The sequence below is a fragment of the Pteropus vampyrus genome, unplaced genomic scaffold (genome assembly GCF_000151845.1).
Source record: "Pteropus vampyrus isolate Shadow unplaced genomic scaffold, Pvam_2.0 Scaffold105, whole genome shotgun sequence".
Classification (NCBI taxonomy): Eukaryota; Metazoa; Chordata; class Mammalia; order Chiroptera; family Pteropodidae; genus Pteropus; species Pteropus vampyrus.
This window is the reverse complement of record NW_011888886.1, coordinates 1,916,530-1,939,262: the sequence shown is the minus strand read 5'-3', so window position 1 is coordinate 1,939,262 and position 22,733 is coordinate 1,916,530. Positions and strand designations below refer to the sequence as shown.

The 22,733-nt window shown below is 38.9% G+C and overlaps 1 protein-coding gene and 1 pseudogene across 3 annotated transcripts in view; one reads left to right on the top strand and one right to left on the bottom strand.

Moving 5' to 3' along the window:
* Positions 1-22,733, bottom strand: part of TAF1B (TATA-box binding protein associated factor, RNA polymerase I subunit B) — a 62,834-nt gene that overhangs the window by 35,380 nt on the left and 4,721 nt on the right. For 2 of the 3 annotated variants that reach the window (XM_011365117.2, XM_023533588.1), the window contains exons 3-8: positions 22,298-22,385; positions 19,993-20,090; positions 18,654-18,749; positions 16,375-16,528; positions 10,332-10,488; positions 6,630-6,729 (exon numbers count right to left, since the gene is read on the bottom strand). In XM_011365117.2, coding sequence (XP_011363419.1) covers positions 6,630-6,729; positions 10,332-10,488; positions 16,375-16,528; positions 18,654-18,749; positions 19,993-20,090; positions 22,298-22,385 — 693 coding nt within the window. The other variant, XM_023533589.1, reaches the window with a different exon arrangement.
* Positions 2,092-2,207, top strand: LOC111743022 (annotated as a pseudogene).

Here is a 22,733-nt window from a genome sequence, read left to right as displayed (position 1 = left end):
AAAAGGAAAAGAGAAAGAAAAGAACATGAGCCTTAGTGGGGTGAGGGACAGTATCGAGTGGTCTAACATGTAATTGGTATCCCAAAATCATGGGGAGGACAGAAAAAGAAACCTGAAGAAATAATGGATGAAAAATTTTACAAATTTGATGAAATCCATATCAAAATTCCAATGGTATTTTTCACAGAAATAGAAAAAAAAAAAACAACCCTAAAATTTGTATGGAACCACAAAAGACACCAAAGAGCCAAAGCAATCACCGAAGGAAGGACAAAGCTGGAGGCATCATACTTTCCAATTTCAAACTATATTACAAAACTCTAGTAATCAAAACAGTATGGTACTGGCATAAAAACAGACACATAGGTCAATGGAACAGAACAGAAAGTCCAGAAATAAACCAACACATATATGGCCAATAATTACAACAAAGCAACCAAGAATATACAATGGGGAAAGGATAGTCTCTTTAATAAATGGTGCTGGGAAAACTGAACAGCTCCATGCAAAAGAATGAAACTGGACCACAGTCTTATCCTATACACAAAAACCAACTCAAAATGGATTAAAGACTTAAATTTAAGACCTGAAACCATAAAACTCCTAAAAGAAAACACAGGAGGTAAGCTGCTTGACCCCAGTCCTGGCAATGATTGCTTGGGAATTGGAGCCAAAAGCAAAGGGAACAAAAGCAAAACTAAGCATGTGGGAGTTCATTGAACTAAAATCTTCTGCACTGCAAAGGAAACCATCAACAAAATGAAAAGGCAACCTATAGAATGAGAAAAAATATTTTCAAATCCTATATCTGATAAGGGGGTTAATGACCAAAATATATAAAGAACTCGCACACCTTAATAGCAAAAACAAACAACCTGATTAACAATGAGCGGAGGACCTGAACAGACACTTTTCCAAAGAAAATATACAAATGGCCAACAGGTACACGAAAAGGTTTTCAACATCACTAGTCATCAAGAAAATGCAAATCAAAACCACAATGAACCATTGCCTCACACCCGTCAGAATGGCTATCATCAAAAAGATAAAAGATAACAACTGTTGGTAGGATGTGGAGAAAAGGGAACCCTTGTGCACTGCTGGTGGGAATGTAACTCGGTGCAGCCACTATGGACAATAGTACGGAGGTTCCTCGCAAAATTAAAAATTGAACATATGATCCAGGAATCCCACTTCTGGATACATAACCAAAGGAAATGAAAACAGGATCTCAAAGAGATATCTGCATTCCATGTTCACTGCTGCATTACTCACAATAGCCAAGAGAAGGAAACAACCTAAGTGTCTATCAATGGGCGAATGAATAGAAGACATGAGAAAAAAAGAAAATCCTGCCATTTGCAACCATATAAATGGAACTTGAGAACATTATGGTCAGAGAAATAAGCCAGAAAGAGAAGGACAAATACTGCATGCTATCACTTATATGTGGATTCTAAAAAAAAAAAAAAAAAAAAAAAAAAAAAGAGAGTAGAAAAATAGTTGCCAGAGGCTGGGTGGGGTGGGAAATAGGGAGATGTTGGTAAAAGGGTACCAACTTTCAGATATAAGATGAGTAAGTTTTGAGGAGCTAATGTAAAACTTGGTGATTTTAGTTGAAAGCACTGCATCATGTAATTGAAATGTGCTGAGAGTAGAATCTAAATGTTCTAAATAAATAGATAGATAGATAGATAGATAGATAGATAGATAGATAGATAGATAGATAGATAGATAAGTGAGGTGATAAAGTGTTAACTGGATGGGGGGAATCCTTTCACAATATACATGTATACCAAATCATTATGACATACATTTTAAATATCTTACAATTTTGTCAACTATATCTCAATAAAGCTGAAAAAAAAAATACACACACACACCAAAATGAAAGAATCAGGTCTGAGGAAAATAGAATGACATCTTTAAAGTAATGAAAGAAAAGTACAAACCCAGAACTCTGTATACTACTAGGGAAAATGTATTTTTCAAAAATGAAGGCATGGAGGTGGTTCCATAGTGTAGTGGTGAGCACGTCTGCTTTACACGCAGAAGGCCCTGGGTTCACACCCCAGTAGAGCTATGGTCCAGGATTATGGCCATGCCACCCTGAACAAGCCCAATGTCTGATCTCAGAAGCTAAGCAGGGTTGGGCCTGGTTAATACTTGGATGGGAGACCACCTAGGAAGACCAGGTGCTGTAGGCATAAATAATAATAATAATAAAAAAAAAGCAAAATAAAGACTTTTTGGGGATCAAGAAATGCCAAAAGAATTTATTACCAGAAGACCTGTACTATAAGAAATGTTAAAAGACATTTTTTAGACAGGAAGAGTGAAAGAAATGGGAAATATGTGAGAAGTGTTTCTCATTTTTATTTCTTAAAAAGACAGATGACTGTTTAAAGGAAAAAGAATCCCAATGCACTATGGGATTTATAACAAGGCAAAAGTGAAATGTTTGCTACTAAAGGGTGGGAGGAGGAAAGCGGAAGTGTATTGCTGTAAGGGTCGTACACTATACACGTATTGGTACATTATTATTTGAGGCACGCTTTGTCAAGTTAAAGATGAATACTGTAAATTCTAGAGCTTAAAACAGAGGTGTAATTAATAATAATGAAGATTAAATGGAATAAAAAAATCTTAATTCAAAAGAAGGCAAGAAAAGAGGGAAAAGGAATAAATACTAGATAGGACAAATAATAGCAAGATGGCAGATTTAAACACAACCATATTTATAGTTACATCGAATGTAAATGATCTAAACACTTTAATTAAAAGGCAGAGGTTATGAGACCTGGATAAAAAAAATCAAGACTTAACTACATACTATCTACCAAATGTCTGTTTTAAATATAAAGATACGGAAAGGTTAAATATAAAAGATTGGGAAAAGATATAGTGTGCAAACATTCATTTTTTTAAAAAGTTGGAGCGGCTACATTAATATCAGACAAAGTATATGTCAGAACAAGAAATAGTACCAATATTACAAAACTTGTATCGAATTGTAAAAACTTGGAGCGGAAAACAGTTTAGATTTGATGCAATACTGACAACTAATATTTCAGGCTGAAACCCTGAATCATCACCAGAAATAAATGTGACTATGATGCTGCGGGCACTTCTCAGCCACACTGCTCACAGACAGGCAGTGCGAATCTCACCTAACAGCTTAAGTGAGGCTTCAGGGAAACGCGTGGCTATTGCAGTCACGGTCTCAATTCTGCGCATTCCATGTCACTGCTGCAGTCATTTAAACATGTGGCAACAATGGGATCTACTACTATTTGAAAGGATACAGCGAATAAATACTAAAACAATTATTTTTATAGAGTGAACCTTGAGTATTTATGTGAGTATATATAAAGTGAAACAAAATTTCTTAATTCGAAAGGCGATTACTGGTTAGATACTAATCCAAGCATATAAACTGAGCCCAGGAAGCAATATCCTTTGCAAGAAGCCGAATTTATGGTAACTAAAATATAAAAACCATAGTGAAAAGCAAGAGTCATATCCGTGGACTTCCTGCAACCCACTTTGTAAACACTTAGAAATGGGCACATTCAAAGGGTTTTTTTTTTAACAGATTTTTAAAATGAAAACTTTATTTTCCAAAAATGGTACATTTTTAATTTTTCTCCTCCAAGCAGATGGATTACGCTTTTAATCCCCACCTTAGAGGAAAAGCTTTTCCATCCAGGGGCCTGAAAGGGAGCCTATTACCATTTCAATTTCTGTGATATGCCTGCATTTTGAATATATTATCTTAAAAAAATCCTCATTAGAACCCTAATGAAGTAGAGGTATATTTACTCTCAAGTCATATTTCTTCTTAGGCCAGTTTCCTTATTGAAAAAATAAGAAAAGTAGACTAAGTGATCTGTAAATGTCCCTCCAACTTTAATATTCCATGATTCTATATTAAAGATTCTGGTATCTGTTCCGAAGAAGCTTACAATTTGTTAAAGACAACAAAGTAATAATTTTAGGCACTAGGAAAAACTGTAAATAATTTCAACCAAGCAAAAATTATTCATATAACTTGAATGGTGGACAGCTCTGAGAAATCAAGTTAAACCTCAGCCAGTTAGGATGTAAAATAAAGACCATACTAGGGATTGAGAGGGGAGGAAGGCAAAAAAGAATGGAAAGAGAGAAAGAGAATTTTTTATTAACCAAGATTAACAATGCAAAAATGATAACTCAGTCCCATTGGTCCCTCTAGGAAAACTGAACAAATATAAAAACACACACCTAAAATTATTAAACCCGAAGTCTTTTCCTTTCAGCAGAACATTTAAACAAGGCTTTTAGCAGCTAAATATAAAATTACTTATTAATAAATTATACAGGTTTTAAAATCAATTCTTTAAATTAAAAACAAAACAAAACCCTCTGTGACAGTTTCAGGGTGGTATCAGCAGTGTCCAAGGAATGCCCAGGAAGTCCAGACTTCCTGTCTCACTGAGCATGGGATGCCATCAAAAAAAGATGAAAAACCAATTGACCGTGAGTACAGGCTCGTTCTGAAACTAAGAACCTGTATTACTCTCTTCCCAGACATGAAGAGATGGGCTCCTAACATGCTAGGTGCATCTTACACTGAGTTTTTCCCTCCCCGATTTTACCCAAGTTCCACCACAAGACTGACAAATTAGCAGAGGTCTGGAGTGCTGGCTGGAAAAGCAGGACGTGTCCTCTGTGTCTACAGTCTTTTAAGTAAACGATCACAGGTTAGTTTAAGTAAACTAACCTGCCTTTTTATGAAGGTCCACCCTTCAGGAAGGCTGCTCTAGCTAGCCAGTCTGCCTCATGTCAGGACACATGTACTGCTACCCCACAGTCACTACTGGCCTGCACCACACTCCAGCAGGCTCTTCTATCCCACGCTTTCTGGCTCCGGCAGCCCTCTCCGCCACAGGGCCACCTCGTGGTTTTGGTAACCAGTATGGAGCCCCTTTTTTGCCTCAGTAACCTACTCCCACTTCCTGACCTTGCTGCTCCCCACCCGCCCACCCCACCATCACTGCTTGGTATGGTCCCTCGTTTCTGTCTCCTTTCAAAGTAAGACTGCCTTGGCTATGCTGGACGATATTCGGGGCGAGAATACCAGGCAAGGCACCTAATCTCTCTGTGCCTCAGTTTCCTCGTCTGTGAAAAAGGGGTGATAATAATACTACATAGTTCATAGGCCTGGTGTAATTAATGAGCTTATAAACGATTTCAAACAGGGCCTGGTGCCTGATGGGCACTACCACCACTATTATTTCTGTTTTGTTGGTCCAGGCCGAGTGGTAGCTGCAGCTGCGCCCTCCTTCCTTGTGCTGCCCCTGGATGGGCGAGCGCCAGCGCACTTGGAGTTCGTCTTCTCTCTCCCGGGTATGAAATAAATGGTGACTCTAAGGAAGCAGCACTCGGAACTCACCTTCAAGCCTGCTTTCTGCTTTCTACATCTATAAGAACTGCCCCAGCACAAATGTGGTGAGGGTGGAGCCATTGCTAGTTGAAAAATCTAATGTTCTCTTCAAATCGTCTCTACAGTAACCAATATTCTAAGTCAATGCAAAATGCTGCTAATACTTATAACCTCCGATGCAAAATGTTATGGTATATGGCAAGCTTATTTATCCGTATTTCCGCTCATCTATTTCCTTCTGCCTCAGTGCTTCAAAATTAACACATCGTATTGTTATATTTTCATAGCACCCATTTAAGTGCTCTGAGGAACCAGGGTGACGAGGAAGGCAAAGGAGCAGGCAAACAGGGCAAAAGATGATGCAGTGAGCAAATGGACCCACCAACTGCATGACCCTGGCAAACCATTCTACCTTTCTGAGGTATCTGCTCGCACGTAAAACTGAGATAAAGAGAACCATACTTATCGTGCAGGGGTTTACTAAGGATCACAAGTGTCTCTCCAATTAAATTGCAAACAATGCGAAGCTCATGAAGATTAGGAAGGCCTATGAAAATAACTCCCTAAGAGGGCAAATGGAGGATAATATTTGATATTAATACTTAGTACACTGAAACCTGCTGATGTAGAACAAATTAACACATCGTATTAACACTTGAGTATTATAAATAGTGATAAAGACTCATAATTACAAGGCAGAAGCCTTCATTGGAGGCATCTAAAAACAGATCTAGAAAAAGACTAACATGAGCAAAGGACTTAAAAATTAGTGCCTCTTGAAACAAGGTAATAACTTTCTTTTATTTATTCTTTTATTTTATACTATGTTGCTTTCATCCAAAGCGATGTAGTATACAGATAACAACAAAAAACTTTTTTTTTTGAAATTTGAAATTAAAGGTCTCTATGTAAAACTTTTAAAGTTTAGTCTCAACAATATACCAGTCTGCAATACACACACCTTATAGCATAGTTATATTCTGAGGATAACCTAAAGGATTAGAAGCCACATAAGGAAAATAAAAAATTATAACTCTACTCTTCATTAAATTATGACTAATGTTCCATATTTGGACAGAAGAAGAACTAGACAACATTTTTAAAAAACTCTAACACCAAATAAGAAGTCAGGCAAGGAATATAAATCACCATACGACTCTTGTGTCTTACTAGTGACTACAAAGGAAAAAAGGAAATAACTTACCTCTATAGCAAAGATTCCTTTGTCACGCCCATATAATTTCATCTCCTCTGGAAAATGCTGAAAAGCATTTATGTAAGGAATATGGTCCTCTTCAACAAATCTATATTTTAAGAAAGAGTTTCTTATTAACCAGTGTCATCCCAATAAATTTAATTTTAAAAAAGGTTCAATAAGAGATCTGTACTGAATTAGCAAAGTAAATGAGAGTTGAAAATGTTATATTTCAAAGACAAGGTAAGAATCAATTCAGTGTGTTGTTATTATGTTTTTAAGGGTGATAAATCTGAAAATATCTATAATTCTCTGTACCCATGCATGGAGAAAACATTTAGTCAATTATCTCATCATCTCTTAAGTTTCTGAGTAGATGAACAATTTATTTCTAAAAAGTGTATATTTCGTTGCTTCTCCGCCAGGCTTGCGGATCTGGCAGCTCCTTCTCTCCACAGCTCCCCTCACATGATGAGCTCCTACTCGTTTTTTAAATTGCTTCTTTAGGGGGACTTTCCTTGACCCTTGTTGTGTTGGGACACCTTCCTCGTCTACCCTTCTGTCCCCAGTACCTACGACAGTGCATGGTAGATGCTTGTCAGTGGAAGAACGATTAAGGGAAGGCTCCTTGCCCGTTTGCTTACCACCTCCTCCCAACATCTGGGACATAGCAGTTAATCAAATATTTTTGAGTAAATTACTGAGTTTGAAGAAAATAGCACACATATATAAATAAATACACATACATAATTATTTATAATTAATTCACCAGAAATGTATTGAGTACTATACATCCAGCACTATTCTAGGCTGTGGGGATACAGCAGTAAACAAAATGGGAAAATATTCTTGTTCTTAAGGAGTTTACATTCTATTGTAAAAGAGGAAGATGACAAACAAAACAAATAAGTGAAAGATATAGTATGTTAGATAGAAAAAAACAGTTAAGGGGAAAAATAAAGTAGGGGAGAATAGAGAATGAGGAATAAGGGTAATGCAACCTGTACCATTTATATATGCATATCTATATATCAGATTTTTTTAAATAAGAAAATTGTTAAGGAAAATAAGATAAAGACAGGAATAAGTTAGTATAAAAAATATTTTGCTTTAAAGTTTTTGTGATTAGTAGAGCTAGCAGTTAGAGAACAATATTGATTCAACTTTAATTTCAAATTAAAAATGTAATTTCTTAAATTTTTTAGTCTACTAAAAGTGGAGAATTAAAGTAAATCTTTTATGTAAAATGGTGTTTTATAAAGTCTAATGATGAAACAGGGTTCATTACAGCAGCCCTATAAGGAAAACCACCCCACCCAGGTTTTCATTAGTTAATTCACAGAAGAGTATCTGTACACAGTAATCAGTATTTATATTATTTTGAAAGGACTTTTTTGGTTCAATATTATTTTATATACAAGATGTATTCCATGTTTATCGCTTTTATAACTATCTAGTATTCCATGATGTTAACATATTCATTAATTATCTAGTCATTCCCATGTGATAATACACACACACACACACACACACACACACACGCACGCACGCACACACGCAAGCATGCACCCAGCACTATATGAAGTGCTAGGAGTTCAGAGATGAGTAAGACATGAAAAATTCCTGCCATGACCCAAGCAGGTCACACAGTCAGCCTGCAGGTGAGTCGACATGGACAGTGCCGCCGTGTCCCCCCAGAGGCAGGCACAGGGCCGCAGGAGCAGAAACCTGCCCGGGGAAGCAGGCGAGTCGGCACAGAGCAGGTCTTGGGCATCCGGAGTTTTAACAATTTACATCATTTATAAATAGTGCTGCTCCTAACCTTTTTCCAGGTATTTTTTTCTTTTTGAATTTGAATTTCCTTTCAGAAAAGTACATGCTATTCCAAAAGACAGCCACCGCGTCAAAGTCCTGAACAGTCTATTTCCCTTGGTAAGTCTTGTCAGATGAGTCTTTGGCTCGATCTAGGACGTTGACAGAGGAATGCCACAGACTAAAACCCCTCCTGACCAACAGATCACTACTGTAGCCACGTCCCCTGGAAACCCTGTCTCTATTTATACTTTTATCATATTTTTCAAAAGTTTTAATCTCTGACAGAATGGAAATTTAACAAATTGGTTCTTCATTCCAGGTGATATAAGAAGCGCTGAATTAGAGTTAAGTCATATCTGCCTCCAAAACACATCTTGAGCCTATGTGCCTCATTCCAGTCACTAATGACTAACTGTATATGCAGAGAGGAAAGAGTCGAGGATGATGCTTAGGTTTCTGAATAGGATGCAACAGCGTGCATGGTATTTACAAAGAAAGAAAACACCGGAGAAGGAGCTGAACGGAGGAGAAAGATGATGAACCTCTTTTGGTCATGCTGATTTTGAGATACCGTAAAGACACACAAGGAGTGTCCAGCAAGCAGTTGTATATCATGTCATAATATTCATAATATATGGGTCTGGCCCTCAGTAGGCAAGTCTGGGCTGGAGATACAGATTTGGGAGTCATCATCATAGAGGCAGTAATTAAAGCCTTGGGAGAAGATGAGATCACCCAATGAGGGCATACAGAGCAAGATGAGGTTTTTAACTTAACAGTAAAATTTACTGAATCATAGACTATCTGTACACAGAGTTAATCACATTTGAGAAAAGCCTTGTTATTTGGTTGATGTGGCCAAAATCAAAGGCACTATCATCGTTTATTCAACCAAAGGGCCTAGTGCCAATGAAGATGATGATAATGAGGAAGGAGTAGGATGTGGAGGAGGAGGAGGAAGGAGGAAGGAAGAAGGAAGAAGGAAGACAGGAGGAGGAGGAAGAGGACAGCAAAAACAATAACCAGCACTGAGTTCCTACCATGTGCCGGGCACTGTCCAAGCGCTTTTGATGCAGTACTAGCTATAGAAAGCAGTTACAACCCTATGAGGCAGACATCGTCATCAGCCCCATTTTACCAGTGAGGTGACGGGCAGAGAGAAATTAAACAACTTACTCCGGGTCACGGAACATATAAGTGGCAGAGCCAAGATGCGAACCCAGGGATCTGTTTCTAAATCTGTTCTCTTAAAACCACTCTACACGCTGATCAAACCCAAATGTTATTAATTAGAACATAAAAAGCAAGGGAAAAAATTCACACATAAATGATTTTGGCACATCTTCCATTTCATGAGAAATTCTTATGCATAGTGCCATAATGTACTCATTAACTATAAAACCCTATAAATTATCTTTAAAAATGTAAATGCTGACTATCTACCCAACCCACTGGTTTTATTTTCAATTTTACCTTATAAACACAGGCAACCTATATTTTAGCTCTTAACAACACCAATGTATGCTTTTGTGTAACTACTAATAACCATTTGCCAATGTAAAATAAAGGTTATCTGTTCATCTTCTCCTTCAGAAATGAAAAATATTTAATAATACTACTCGGGTACTTAAATGTCACTTTTCACCTTCAAAGCATTTTGCTCACAGTAGATAATTAATTTTCCAACACTCCATGTAAAGTAAATACTATTATTACCACTATATAAATAAGGAAACCAAGGAGATGAATTACTAGCCCAGGAAGGATTAGAACTCAGGATCCCCAATATTTCCAGTCCCCTCCTCAATTTAAGCGTCCTGCAAAGTTCAAAATATACAGAGGATGCCCCCTATCACACAGACAATTGGCAAAAGCATCACAGGAGGCCCAGCTTACCTCAGAAGATCGGAAAGAGTAATTGTCTCTCTTCGCCAAAGCAATGACAGAGAGCAGAAAGCGAGTGTCCTTGGCATGGTCATCTTCACAACCCCTTTCCGGTTTCGTAGTGAATATTCGACTCCATCGAGAGAGCCAGAACAGACGGATGCCGTCTCTTAGGGGACAAATGGAGATTTTTTTAAAGTGCAAGTAACTACTTTGGACAACAAAAGAAGAAACACTAAAAAATCCAAAGAAGTATTTTAAATATATTAAAATTAGGCTGTAATTGATAAAATCTTTACAAAATGCAATTTCCAATAAAGCGATGATGGTTTAAGAGGAAATTGGTCAAAAAGGTAATCGTTGGTTCTTTGTGAGAGCTGGATGGACTTGAATTCTGAAGAGGGATTTGACCTGTTTGAATTTTTAAACGTGAATATGAACAACTTTTCAAACACATGAAAGGGTAAGCAATTACGAAGCAACACGCAAGTGTGTGACTGCTGTTTGGTCCAGGCCTCCTCGCACACGCCCCTTCTCCGGACGCTTCCCGAGCACTGGCTAGGGCGGCACCACCCCCCACTCCCACCCTCCAGGCATCTTCTACCACAGGGCATCATTTTATCCTCACTCGCTCCTTCCACACTTACTCGTCTCGTTCTGTGTGCCACTGCGCTAGGTCAAGGGAAATGACAGTGAGCAGGGCGTCACCTCTCTTGGAACTTCCATTCTAGTAATGGCAGACAGTCAATAAATAAAAAAATTACAACTGACTTATGGCGGTAGGCTTACAGAGGAAAACGGCAATGTGTGGGGCATAGAAAGAGCGATGGGAAGGGAAGAGACATGCAACTTTACAGGAGTGGTCAGAGAAGATGATCGTCTTTGGGAAGATGACATCTGAGCAGACCTGAACGAATTCAGGGAGGTCTTGAGGCTCTTGGGAAGAACACCAGGTGCATCGGCAGGAGTGAACCTGAAGGAACAGCAGGGAAGCCCGTGGGGCGAGAGCATCGTGGGTGAAGGGAAAGGGGGAGGAGACGACGATACAGGAGAGTAAGAAACCGTATCATGTAGAGCTTTGTAGGTCACGAGTTGTCCTTTGGATTTTATTCTAAGTATAATAAGAAGTTTCTGGGGGAGTTTTAAACGGAGCAACATGATCTCATTTATGTTTTAAAAAGGTCACTCCGGTTGCTACATGAAGAGTGGGTTATAGGAGGGCAGGAGTGGACACAGGACTCCACCCTTCCGGGGGAGCAATGCCCGCCTGGACCGCAGTGGCAGCACGGCAGGTGGTGAGGAATGGCTGGATTCTGCGCAGAATTTGAAGGCAGAGTCAAAAGGATTTACTAAAGGACCTGATGGGAAATAGGAGAGAAAAAGAGAAGACAAGTCTGATTTTTAGGGTTTTGGTCTGAGCAACAAGAGAAATGGAGATACCGTTTACTGAGACAAGGAAGATGGCACAGGAGGAGGTTTGATGAGAGGAATCCAGCCACCAGAATTGCACACGGTGAGTGTGCAGGGTGAGTATGGTCTTATTAAATAGACACATGGAAATGTTGAGTAGATAACTGAATATAAAAATCTGTAGTTTGGAGGAGAGACTGAGCTAGAAAAAGGAATTTCAGAGTCTTTGGGATACAGCTGGTGTTTAAAGTCAGAGTGAAGGTAGATAGAAAGCAGGACTAGGAAGGAATCTGAGAGGCTCCGAGCTTTCCTGCACAAAAACTCTCCAAATTATTCCGCAGAATCCCTTTTCCCAAATTCTGTAAACCCTTTCTTCATAGCATTTACCAGTAACTGAACTTTTCTTTTTGATACGTGCGTTTATTGTCCAGCTCCTCTCACTACAGTCTAAACACCTTGAAGGCACACAGCCTTGCTCACCACTGTGTCCCCACTGCCCAAAACAGGCCCAAGCACGGAGTAGGAACCCCATAAATATTTGGTAACAAATGGGTCTCGCAGTTCAACTTCTGAAAAAATTCAGGGTCAAGGCATGTTGTGGCAGCACTATTTATAATACGAAAAAAATTTTTTTAAACAATCTAAGTGACTGGAATAGAAAATTAATTAAATAACTCCATACAATGGAATACTACATAACAATTTACACAATGTTTTTAGGCAGTGGTTCTCAAAGTATTGCCCCTGGACCAGCTGCACGAGCATCAACTGACAACTTTGGAGAGCTATGCCAATCTGTGTTCTAACAAGCCCTGTAGGTATCCTGATGGCTGCTAAAGTTTGAGGATGACTGTTTTTAAAGAATATATAAGGATACAGGTTTCCATAAAATATTATGTTAAAAAGATATAGAACGACATATAGCAACTAACTTCCAGTTACGATGAAAGATTGAAAATTCACATTCGCCTCTGCTCTGTCTCACTTCAACAATCATAAAGGCATTTTAAAAAGATATAAACCCAAGAACAGAAAACTTGGAAAAAGAGACAACAGCAATAAAATTTTAGAAGCTATAAAGCACACAGACAGGTGGTTACTGCCTTAGCAGTCCTGAGAAAGCTGGAGTCAAAGTCAGGACAGGGAAAACCAAAAACCAATCGAATTCCCCCTGGGGACCTCTAAAGAAGGCTCGGGAATTGGTGAAACCAGGTACCCTTGGAAACTGGGTGAAGGTAGGGCTGACACCGAAGGACCGCTTGAAAGTCAGATTAAGAAAGTTAGACACTCGGATTCCTACCCCAGCTCCTGCAGCCAAATGCCTACTCCTCCCCAAACCTGGCAGAAAAGTGGAAGTTTCTCCTCTAGAGAGAGTAAAATAAAAGATCTCTAGAATAGGGCCCTCAATCACATATAGTTGAGAGTAGGGGTATCTTACATCAAGCAGCAGGGTTAAGTGAAAGTTTACTGTCTGAGTCTCGAGACAACCCCCATTCCCCTCGGGCCCTCTCTTCCCGCCCACTTCCCAAAGCAGCCAAGATTACACCCTCCAACCAGAAGACTCAAAGAGATTTCTCTAGAAAATCTGATCAGCTCCAGGGGAAAAGATTTCAAAATGATAATGCTGGAGGTTCACTTTAGAAAATAATCCAGCTAGATCACCCTCTCATGCAGAGTACCGCTGACAAGACTCGCCATGGTACAAAGCTTTAAATCAACTTTTTTGTCCCCATTCTTAAACAAGACTAGCCATCTTGGGCTCACGAAACATTTGAAGAAAGTCTCTGTTACAGCCACGTGTCACTTAACAAAAAAAATAATACGTTCTGAGAAACTGGTCATCATGCGACCATAGGGTATACTTACCCAAAGCTAGGTAGTATAGCTTACTACACACCTAAGGGGTGGGGGGTGGGTGGGCAGTGCGGGCTTGGGGGGAGGTGCCCTGGGAGGGAGAGTAGATCTTAGGAAGAGGGAGAGAGGAGGGAGAGAGGGAAGAGAATGGGAAAGAAAAGGAGAGCAGAGATCAAAAGAGACACAGAGATTAAAGCTTGAGGCAAGGAATAATAAAAGAGAGAGAGGGAGGAGGGAGAGAGACAGAAAGACAGACACTGGGTGGGTTGGGAGGGAGGGAGGGAGGGAGAGAGAGAGAGAGAGAGAGGAAGAGAGGAAATGAACTGGGACAAGAGATAAAGAGAAATGGAGAAAAGGAAAGTGAGTTGTGTGCATAGTCTGCATGCAAGGGGGGGAGCGAAGGGCGGGGCAGGGGCGGGTAGGCTCCGCACCACACACACACTCCCCAGCCCCATCCTCTTGCTCCCTCCCCGAATTCTGGTCCCAGCCTTGAACACCACATTGAGCTTCTTCCTCTATTTAAAGCACCTAGAGCTGGCTGTAATTTCGACATCATAGTTAGGTCCAGTATTTCGCAAACTTTTTGTTTCTAATCCATTATAATCTTATGGGACCACTGTGTATACATGGTGCCTCCTTCACAGAAATGTCATAAAGCAGCGTACGACTGTATAAACAGCAGAGGCCAAAACAATCAAATGGGGGGGGGAATATCAATATCCTCAGCTAAATAAGATGCTCCACAAAAACGACGCATAAATCAGAAAAGAAGATAAAATGGGATCAAGAAAATAAGGAATTTAATAAAAGAAGAGGTGATCAAATCCTCAGGATGGTGGTAGAGCTATCAAAGTCAGCCAGGTCACAGGTTTAAAGATAGAACATTCTAGATCGAAGCGGGTCAGAAGCTCCAGAAAGCCTTCTAGAGGATAAAATTGACAGACTAAGGAATTGAGAGATTTTTTTCAGAACTAGGAGGAAGTATGGAGATATGTTATTAATAAACTGTAGATTAGTAATAAATAGAAAACTAAACTAAGACAAGTACCAGCACAAGAAAAACCAAAGGATACACAGAAGGTGTAATCTATAGTAAATTATACGGCTCAGTTCTGAGCCGCATTTATGTTTATAATAATTTAAGCACTAAAGATTGATCTGGTAAAAAAAAATAATTATATCAGGAAGATAGAGAATGAAAAATGAAAAATTGTGTGCTGGTGACTCCATGGGAGGAGGGGCAGCGAGGAATGCACGAAAGAGCTAAGACTTCCTCATCCACAGAGGGAACTTGACAGCTGACGTCCTGAACCAGGACTCAAGACGCAGTACTAGACGCGCATGACACACAGAGCATGGAGGCTGCAGAAGAGCTGGAAACGAATGTCTCTTGAGAACAGGACATTTAGGGGAAACAGTGGAATATAATTTTTCTGTTTTTTATTTTTACAATTTTTTATAACAAGCTTCATAAATATATTTGAATTATATGCATGTAGAATTTTGATTAAAAAATGTAAAGGATGAAGAAATAGTTCACATTTTTGCAAAGACAAAATAATAAAACTCTTTCCCTTTCTCTCCATAAGTACATTCCTTTCTGGAATGATCTACTATGACAATAATGGTTATTTCTGGGTGGTACAATAACTGGTAATTTTACTTTCTTTGTGACTATCTGTATTTTAGTTTCGTAATAAGAGTTGTATTAAGAGTTATTTTTAATGTAAAAACTAAAATAAAGCTCTATTATTAAAACTCACTAAAAAACACAACAAAACCTTAATATAGGTAAACAGCTACGATGCTGTAAAAGGCAGGGATGCTTTGAGCCACAGCTCCCTGGGACGGGGCTCAGGCTTGCCTGAAAGCACAGAGGAAACTCAGAGCCGCCCGATCAGTCTGTGATTCCAACTTCTTTACTTCCTTGGCCAGAAAAGTGACTTATCTGATATCTGTCACGGTGCAGTCTAGCAAGAAATGCGGATATGCCGATAAAAGGAATTTTTAATCTTTGGAGGGCAAGGGGCTTGCAAAGCAGCAGTCCGTACAAGAAATGTTTTGTTGAAAATTTTATATAACCACACTTAACCCAGATTTCAACAATATCTAACACCGGAGGGTTTGGGAGCTATCTCCCAAAGAACTCTGTCAGCGCACATCAAGATTCTAGTAAACTATAACAAAAGCCTGGTCTGTTCTTTGAGGTCTGTTTTCTACCATGTTGTTTTTTTTAAAAAAACATAGAATGGAAATGGCTAAAATTATGAATAAATGCTTTGAGGAGAAGGTCTATGTCTGTAACCTTAAATATACTCCTTATCTATTTTAAATTATGGAATTCAACCAGAAAAATAAGACACACATACACACATGTAATGTGGTGAATTCTGCTCAGCTTGTTTTAGTCTGTGCTTAGAAATGAGGCATATAATTTTTGACTTTTGTCTACTTTACCATACGGCTAAATCTATCATTTCTCTGCTCCACATTTTCTTTGAAAATTCTGAGCTCCAACATGTACATAATCTTTACTGAGTTAAATCTCCTTCTTTCTGGATCCACTTAATGTTTAGCTCCCTTTAAGCATCACACAAGAATACTAATGTGGAGACAATGTACCTTTTAAAAAATTACACTAAGATTTTATTTGATTTACCTCTCTCCCAGCCATATGATTTTGCTAGGCCAAGTTCCTCTTCTTGGAATATGAAGAGATTAGGCATACTACATTATTGTAAAGATGCACTGCCAACTTTAAAATTCTAGGTCGTTTGATGCTCATTTTTACCTGATTGTGATGCTTTGTTGATGGGGAAAGGCTTTCGCGTGTGGACATCAGGCTGAGACTCTGCTCCACTTTCAACAAAAGAAGGACAGCTAAAGTCACTTAGCAGCTCGGGTTCACTATCCCAGTCTGAATGACTTGGATTTTCTTCCAATACCTAGTTACAAGGTAATATAAATTAAATTATTGCATAGGAATTTAAATGCAATTAATTTCCATCCCGAATGCCATAAAAGAAGCCACTCCGGAGAACTGCGACTGTCTGCGGAGCCCCACAGACAGACTATCCCATATCCCGGGTTAATTTTTTTCACATGTATTACTGAAATGGTAGTTAAAGGATCCCTAAGAAAGATCAGAAAGCCGCCTACCTCGAGGCCTCATTAGCTGACATTACCTTGGGGGAAGTGATCACAATCAAAAAGCCATGCTTTCAGCCATGCAGGCCAAGAAGCTAGATCTTATTAAGAGGAGATAAGACTCATGTTAAGGAAACTCACAAGAGAATAAAGGAAAAAATTAAAAATCCGGGATATGATGTTTGTGTCCTCCGTCAAGGACATATCTTCTCTGTAGGCAAGCGCGTGAGATGCACGGTACACTATAAAGTGGCAGATGAGCATAAACTCACCAAGAAAACTGAAGCAAGCAGAAGGAAACCTCCACAGGTTAGTGCAGGCAGCCATCTGCCAGCAGCATGACCGCATACCCTGCCCTGTGAGCTTTCTGGTGGACTCTCCAGACTCCCGTCTAAAGCCAGTTTCTTCCTTGTGCACTCGACCCCACCTGTCTCTACTCAAAGATTCACTTCTACTTCTACTCTCTTTCTCTCCATTGAACATTTCTTCTCTCTCCTGTATTGGGTATATCAGTACAAGACTATTCTATCATTTATGCCACTTAAAAAAAACCTTCCTTGACTCCAACTATGCTGCAATTTCTTTGCACAGGTAGACCTTGTTTTACTGCATTTCATTTTATTGCACTTCACAGATGTTGCATTTTTTACAAATTGAAGGCAAGACCCTCCACCGGCAAAAAGATTACAACTCGCCTTAGAGAGAGTCTCCTGTTTCAGTGGTCTGGAAGCCAACCTGCAATGTCTCCTCATTGGGCCTGTACTTCTTTGCAGCGATGCCTTGAAAGTTACCCAGACTTGCTGTGTCTGATTTCTCTCCTCCTGGACTATCTTATTCCTCCATTCCAATAAAACTTTTGATCCCACTCCTCCGCTCGTCGCCATTTAGCTTTCTTTCCTTCCTGAGCAGGCAGCAGCCTTTCTCGCAGCTGATCAGGCCCCTCCTCTTGAAACACTTTGTTCCTTAGTTTCCAGAACATCCCCCTCACTCTCTTGGCTTCCTCCTACTTCACTAGCCCTTCCTCAGACTTCTTCTACTCCAGACATCTTAATCCTAGCGTGGCCTAGAGCTCAGTGCTTGGTCCTCTTCTCTGTCTTCATGCCTTGGCGATGTCATCTCATCCTGTAGTTTTCAATACTATCTACTATATTGTTTTCAATTCTAAAATAATGGTGCATCTTACAAACAATGGCCTTTTTAGATTTCACGATTATAGTATAAATTGACAGCTTCCAAATTCATACTTCCAGCCCAGACCTCTCTCCTAAAAACTTGCATATCTAACTGAGTACTTGACATTTCCTCCTGGATGCCTAAAAGCCGTCTCAAACTTAACGTGTCCAACACTGACTATTGATCTTCCTGCCCCACCTGATGGCAATTCCTTCCAGCGGCTCAGGTGAAAATCTCTGAGTCATCCTTGATGACTTCTCTCTTTCTCTTACACCCCACCGTCCAATCCATCGGAAAATTCTGTTGGTTCTATCCAAAGTTTATCTAGAATCCTACCACTTGTCATTTCCACTGCTACCACCTGGTTCCAGCCACCATCATTTCTCATCTAGAGCAGTGCTTCTGAAACTTCAGCGTGTACAGAAAGCACGCAGGAACCATGCTAAAATGCAGACTCTGATTCAGCAGCTGTTGGTGAGGCCCGAAAGCTGCACGTCCTCCCCTAGATAGCCTCATGGCTTACCCGCCTGCTTCCTTAAGACCACACATTTCTTTATGTTTCAATTAGTAAAATAAGTCAAAATCAATCTCGATGTCTAGATCAGTGACCTTGTTTCTGGGCTGTAATAGAAGCCTCTTCACAGAGAATCCTCTGACCAGCCTCATAAACCCAGGTGAGGCTGAAGCCATCTTCGCCTCTACCGCTCACTAGAAACGTCTTCTTGTGGCACTTTCAGACCTGGGACTTACCGTGGCTTTCCTTCTGCTGGTATAAACTGGGTTTTTACAATATGCCTGCTTGCTCTTCTGAAGGTAGCGCTTCCAAAAATTATGTAAAACTTCATTCTAGGGTGAAAGGGAAATGAGGGGTGATTCAGGTTATGATGACAAATATGTCTATACCACAGGATCTCTTGTTCTTTACATATTGCCCTATGTAAATATTTTCTTACCTACTTTTCCTTAACTAGCAATCTTACCTAATGCAATGACTGTCACGCATACACTTCTGGTGTTTCATGTGTTTGAGCTTTTAATTCCTATAAGACTTTTCAGGTCAGCCCAGAGTCCCCGCAGGCCACACACTGGTCCAGAGGCCACTCTGTTTGGGCTCGTCCCAGACACTGGTGCGAACAAAGGCTCCTCCACAGACCTTTCCTTGATGACTTGAGTCGACGTTGATCTTTATTCCTTCTCTTTTTGCCTTTACTGTCACTTGTGAGCAACCACTACATAATTTTGTGTTTATTCATTCCACATATACATAAAACCCTCTCTCCGACCAGGCTAGATCTCTTAGCACTTGATTTCCAATGATGGGCATGAAGCAAATGTACAAAAATCGCAGGTTTCTAAGTAACTGGCTTTTAAAGAATTCTTGTAATGGCTTCAACTACATGAGAAATATGAAATTCAAATAACAGTAGGGATACTATGGTACTTCTGAGAGGCAGCAAAGTCAAAGTGTTGTCCCTGGACCAGTGGCACCGGTGTCACCTGAGAACTTGCTAGAAGTGCAAATTCTTGGGCTTTTCTCCAGACCTACTGAATCAGAAACTGGAATGGGGTCCAGCGATCTGTATTTTAGCAAGCCCTCCGGGTGATTCTGACACAAATTCAAGTTTGACAACCACTGCTTTCAGGTAGCACCCCCAAAGTACATTCTGGAACTCAAGAGTAGTGATAGACACTACACACAAATACAAACACTAAAGGGTTCTGTTCTCAAACCATGAATACTGCATACTATGTCCCCTTGGAAATTTAATAAGCACATTAACACACAAAAGGTACCAGTAATTCTGCAAAGTTGTTTTACTTTGTTTAACCGACTGTTTCCTAAATATCTGATGACTCAAATCTTTTTTATTTTCTTTCAGATGTACTGCTTATTTATATCCTTTAGAATACGATTTGAGAATTGCTGGTCTAATAAAAGGATTAAAGCAAAAATACCAGAAAAATGGTTCTTCCGGTAACCCCAGTGTTATTACCTATAACTCTACTTTTCTCCTTCGTTTCACTCTAAATCTTACTGTTCTTCAAACAACAAAATGTAAAGCTAACATCTAGATACAAACAGACTTACCTTTAATTCTGGGCCTACTCCAAGGGTCTTCAAGGCTTCTGCTTGTTGGTAAAGTACGTGCTGAAAACCTTCGCACACATACCAATCCCAGCCTTTCTCTAAATGACAAGTAACACGTTTCAGACACTTGCATTCCTAATTTACTAACTGCAATGCTACTACAAAGTAACAATTGTGTTTTACATATTGCAACTGGAATTTTTTTGGATCCTTAAATAGGGTTTCCATTCTTATGGTTCTCTTGTTTCCGACGTGGTAAATTTGTACATGAATGCTAAAGCTACACATTATTTTTCTATAATTTATCAGATTTTAAATATTTTAAGTTATCTATAGTTTTTCTGAAATGTTAATGTAAAAGGCAGAGAAATGAACAGTCATCATGTTGAAAAAGTGAAGTAAGTTTTAAAAATGCATACGGTACTGAATAATGCCCACTAACGTCCTAAGTGGAGGAATATTCAATACTCAGCCACCGCTTATACCACCCCTCTGTTCCAAATGACAAAGAAAGGGAACAATGAGCATTTGGAGAATGGATGAACAAAAGCCAAGATGTGATGGTCACTGTACAAGAAAGGGCAATAAGAACATTCAAAAATAATAAACTGCTCGATGGCATTCTGCTTTTCTGGAAATGGATCTAGGTTATAGGGAGAAATTGAAAACAAAGAATCAAATACTTATGGAGCTTTGCCTAGGTGCCAGGTGTGTGCTTGGCATTGTAAACAGGTTATTTTCTTCAACCCTCAAAACCACCCTAAGAGATTGTGAAGAAATCTTGCTACCACAATAGACAACAGCTACATGTTTCACAGAACTACGTTTAAAGAAAATGTTAAAATCTGTTAAGACTCTTATATTTTACCCCTCTCTGCTGGAAAAAATACTGTACTTTTTGAAAAGTACGTTATCGGCTTTTTTATACATAGCTTCTGAAGTCTGTTACTATGACTCCAAGATCCCCTCTCTCCTGCAGAATGTCATAGGACTCCTACTCACCTTCCTCATCTTAGTCTCACAAGGTCTCCCCATCCCTGTTAACTCCTAGGTTGTATATGAGTAAAACAGAAAGCCTGTAATTTTGGTGCACCCTTCAAGTTGAAGCTGAGAGAGTTTAAACTCTTGAAGCTGTATACCTGGGCTCTCTCCTTCCTGCACACTGTTCTTACAAACTGACAAAGTCAGATTTTAAGTTCTGCATCTGGGTTCCTATTTTATATAACAAATGGTATTACCATTCCCATTTTACAGATGAAGAAACTAAGGTCAAAGAGATTGAATATAAGACACTTGATGTCTAATTTGAAGCACCTAAAGTTCCTTCAGCAACTTAAGTTTAAACTCTTTATTTTAATTATTTATTACATAGGTCAAGTCTAAATTGTTCAGGTTTTACCCTAATTAAACTTAATTAAAATTAATCAAGTTTTAGCCTTATGAAAATAGTCACTATTAAAAGTTAAATGGGAACACAAGTTAGCATTTAGACATTCTCTCTGTTATTCATCTAAGAGTGTCAATGTATTTAATACTGACATTTCATGACGTTTATACATATATAACATATGTCATGTTTGTGTATCCTTAAAGCTACCACATATAGAAGAGTCCATCATTATCATCAGCCTGGTTTCAAACTTGAGAATCCGGTCCTAGGTAATTAGTCACGGAAATATAAAGCATCAGGTAGACTTTACTTCAGAGTCTTCTCGATAATGGTTAATTATATGTACTCACTGGATTAATAAAATAGATTACCTTTCAAAGCACACCCATGCTGAGGCTATTTCAAGGGAAAATCATTTTTCCTATTTTAAAAGGGTGTGTATCATTTTTCCTATTTTAAAAGGGTGTGTTCAAAATTCAATGTGAGTAATGGATTTCTAAAAGTTGACTATCGGGTTTAACTCGCCTAACCTGACAATTCCAGCTGAATCGTTTCGGAAAATAAGCATTTTCCTTTAAAAGCACAGAAAATCACATTCATAATAGATGATATAGGACAGAAAAACATATGCCAACAGATAAATAGAAATATGCTATTTTTGCTATCATTAATTTTTGCATGATAATTGCTGCACTAGAACAGTAACTCACTGACAACTGGCTGGATAAAAAAGGACACGCTTTAAGACACTTGCTTCCAATTTTACCATCAATAATTACCCACTTTAATTCCATTTTGAATAATCTGTTTAAAATTCTGGCAACTTTTCTAGAATCTATTTAATATTCCATTCCACATCCCCAAATCATGAAGGTGAGAAACATGAATGCAAGCACATATAAAGAAAGAGCTTACCAAGTTTTCTTTTTCTTTTAAGTCCCCGGTTGATGGCTTGTATTTTAGTATTTGGAATAGCCTCAGTGCTTATAACTTCCTTGGATCTCTGCAGGAAACAGACCATTAAAAAGATAGCTTTACATCTTCCTAAATATATTTCCAAGCATGTTCTGGAAGTATCAGAACCAAACTGTGAATGCCAAGACCAATGATGGTAACATTTTGGGAAAATTACATAAATTGGGACATTCTGATTAACCTTTATGTTGCTTTTACATTCAAAATTAATTAGTACCTAAAACTGTGTCTGGAATATAGTATACACTAAATAAATGTCTGTCAATAAATAAACTTTTATTTTTATTTTTTAATTGTTTCAAACTAAACCTAAGGTCAAATGTATTCACTTTTTTCTGTATCCAAAACACATTTTGGAATTAAAATAATTCCTGTA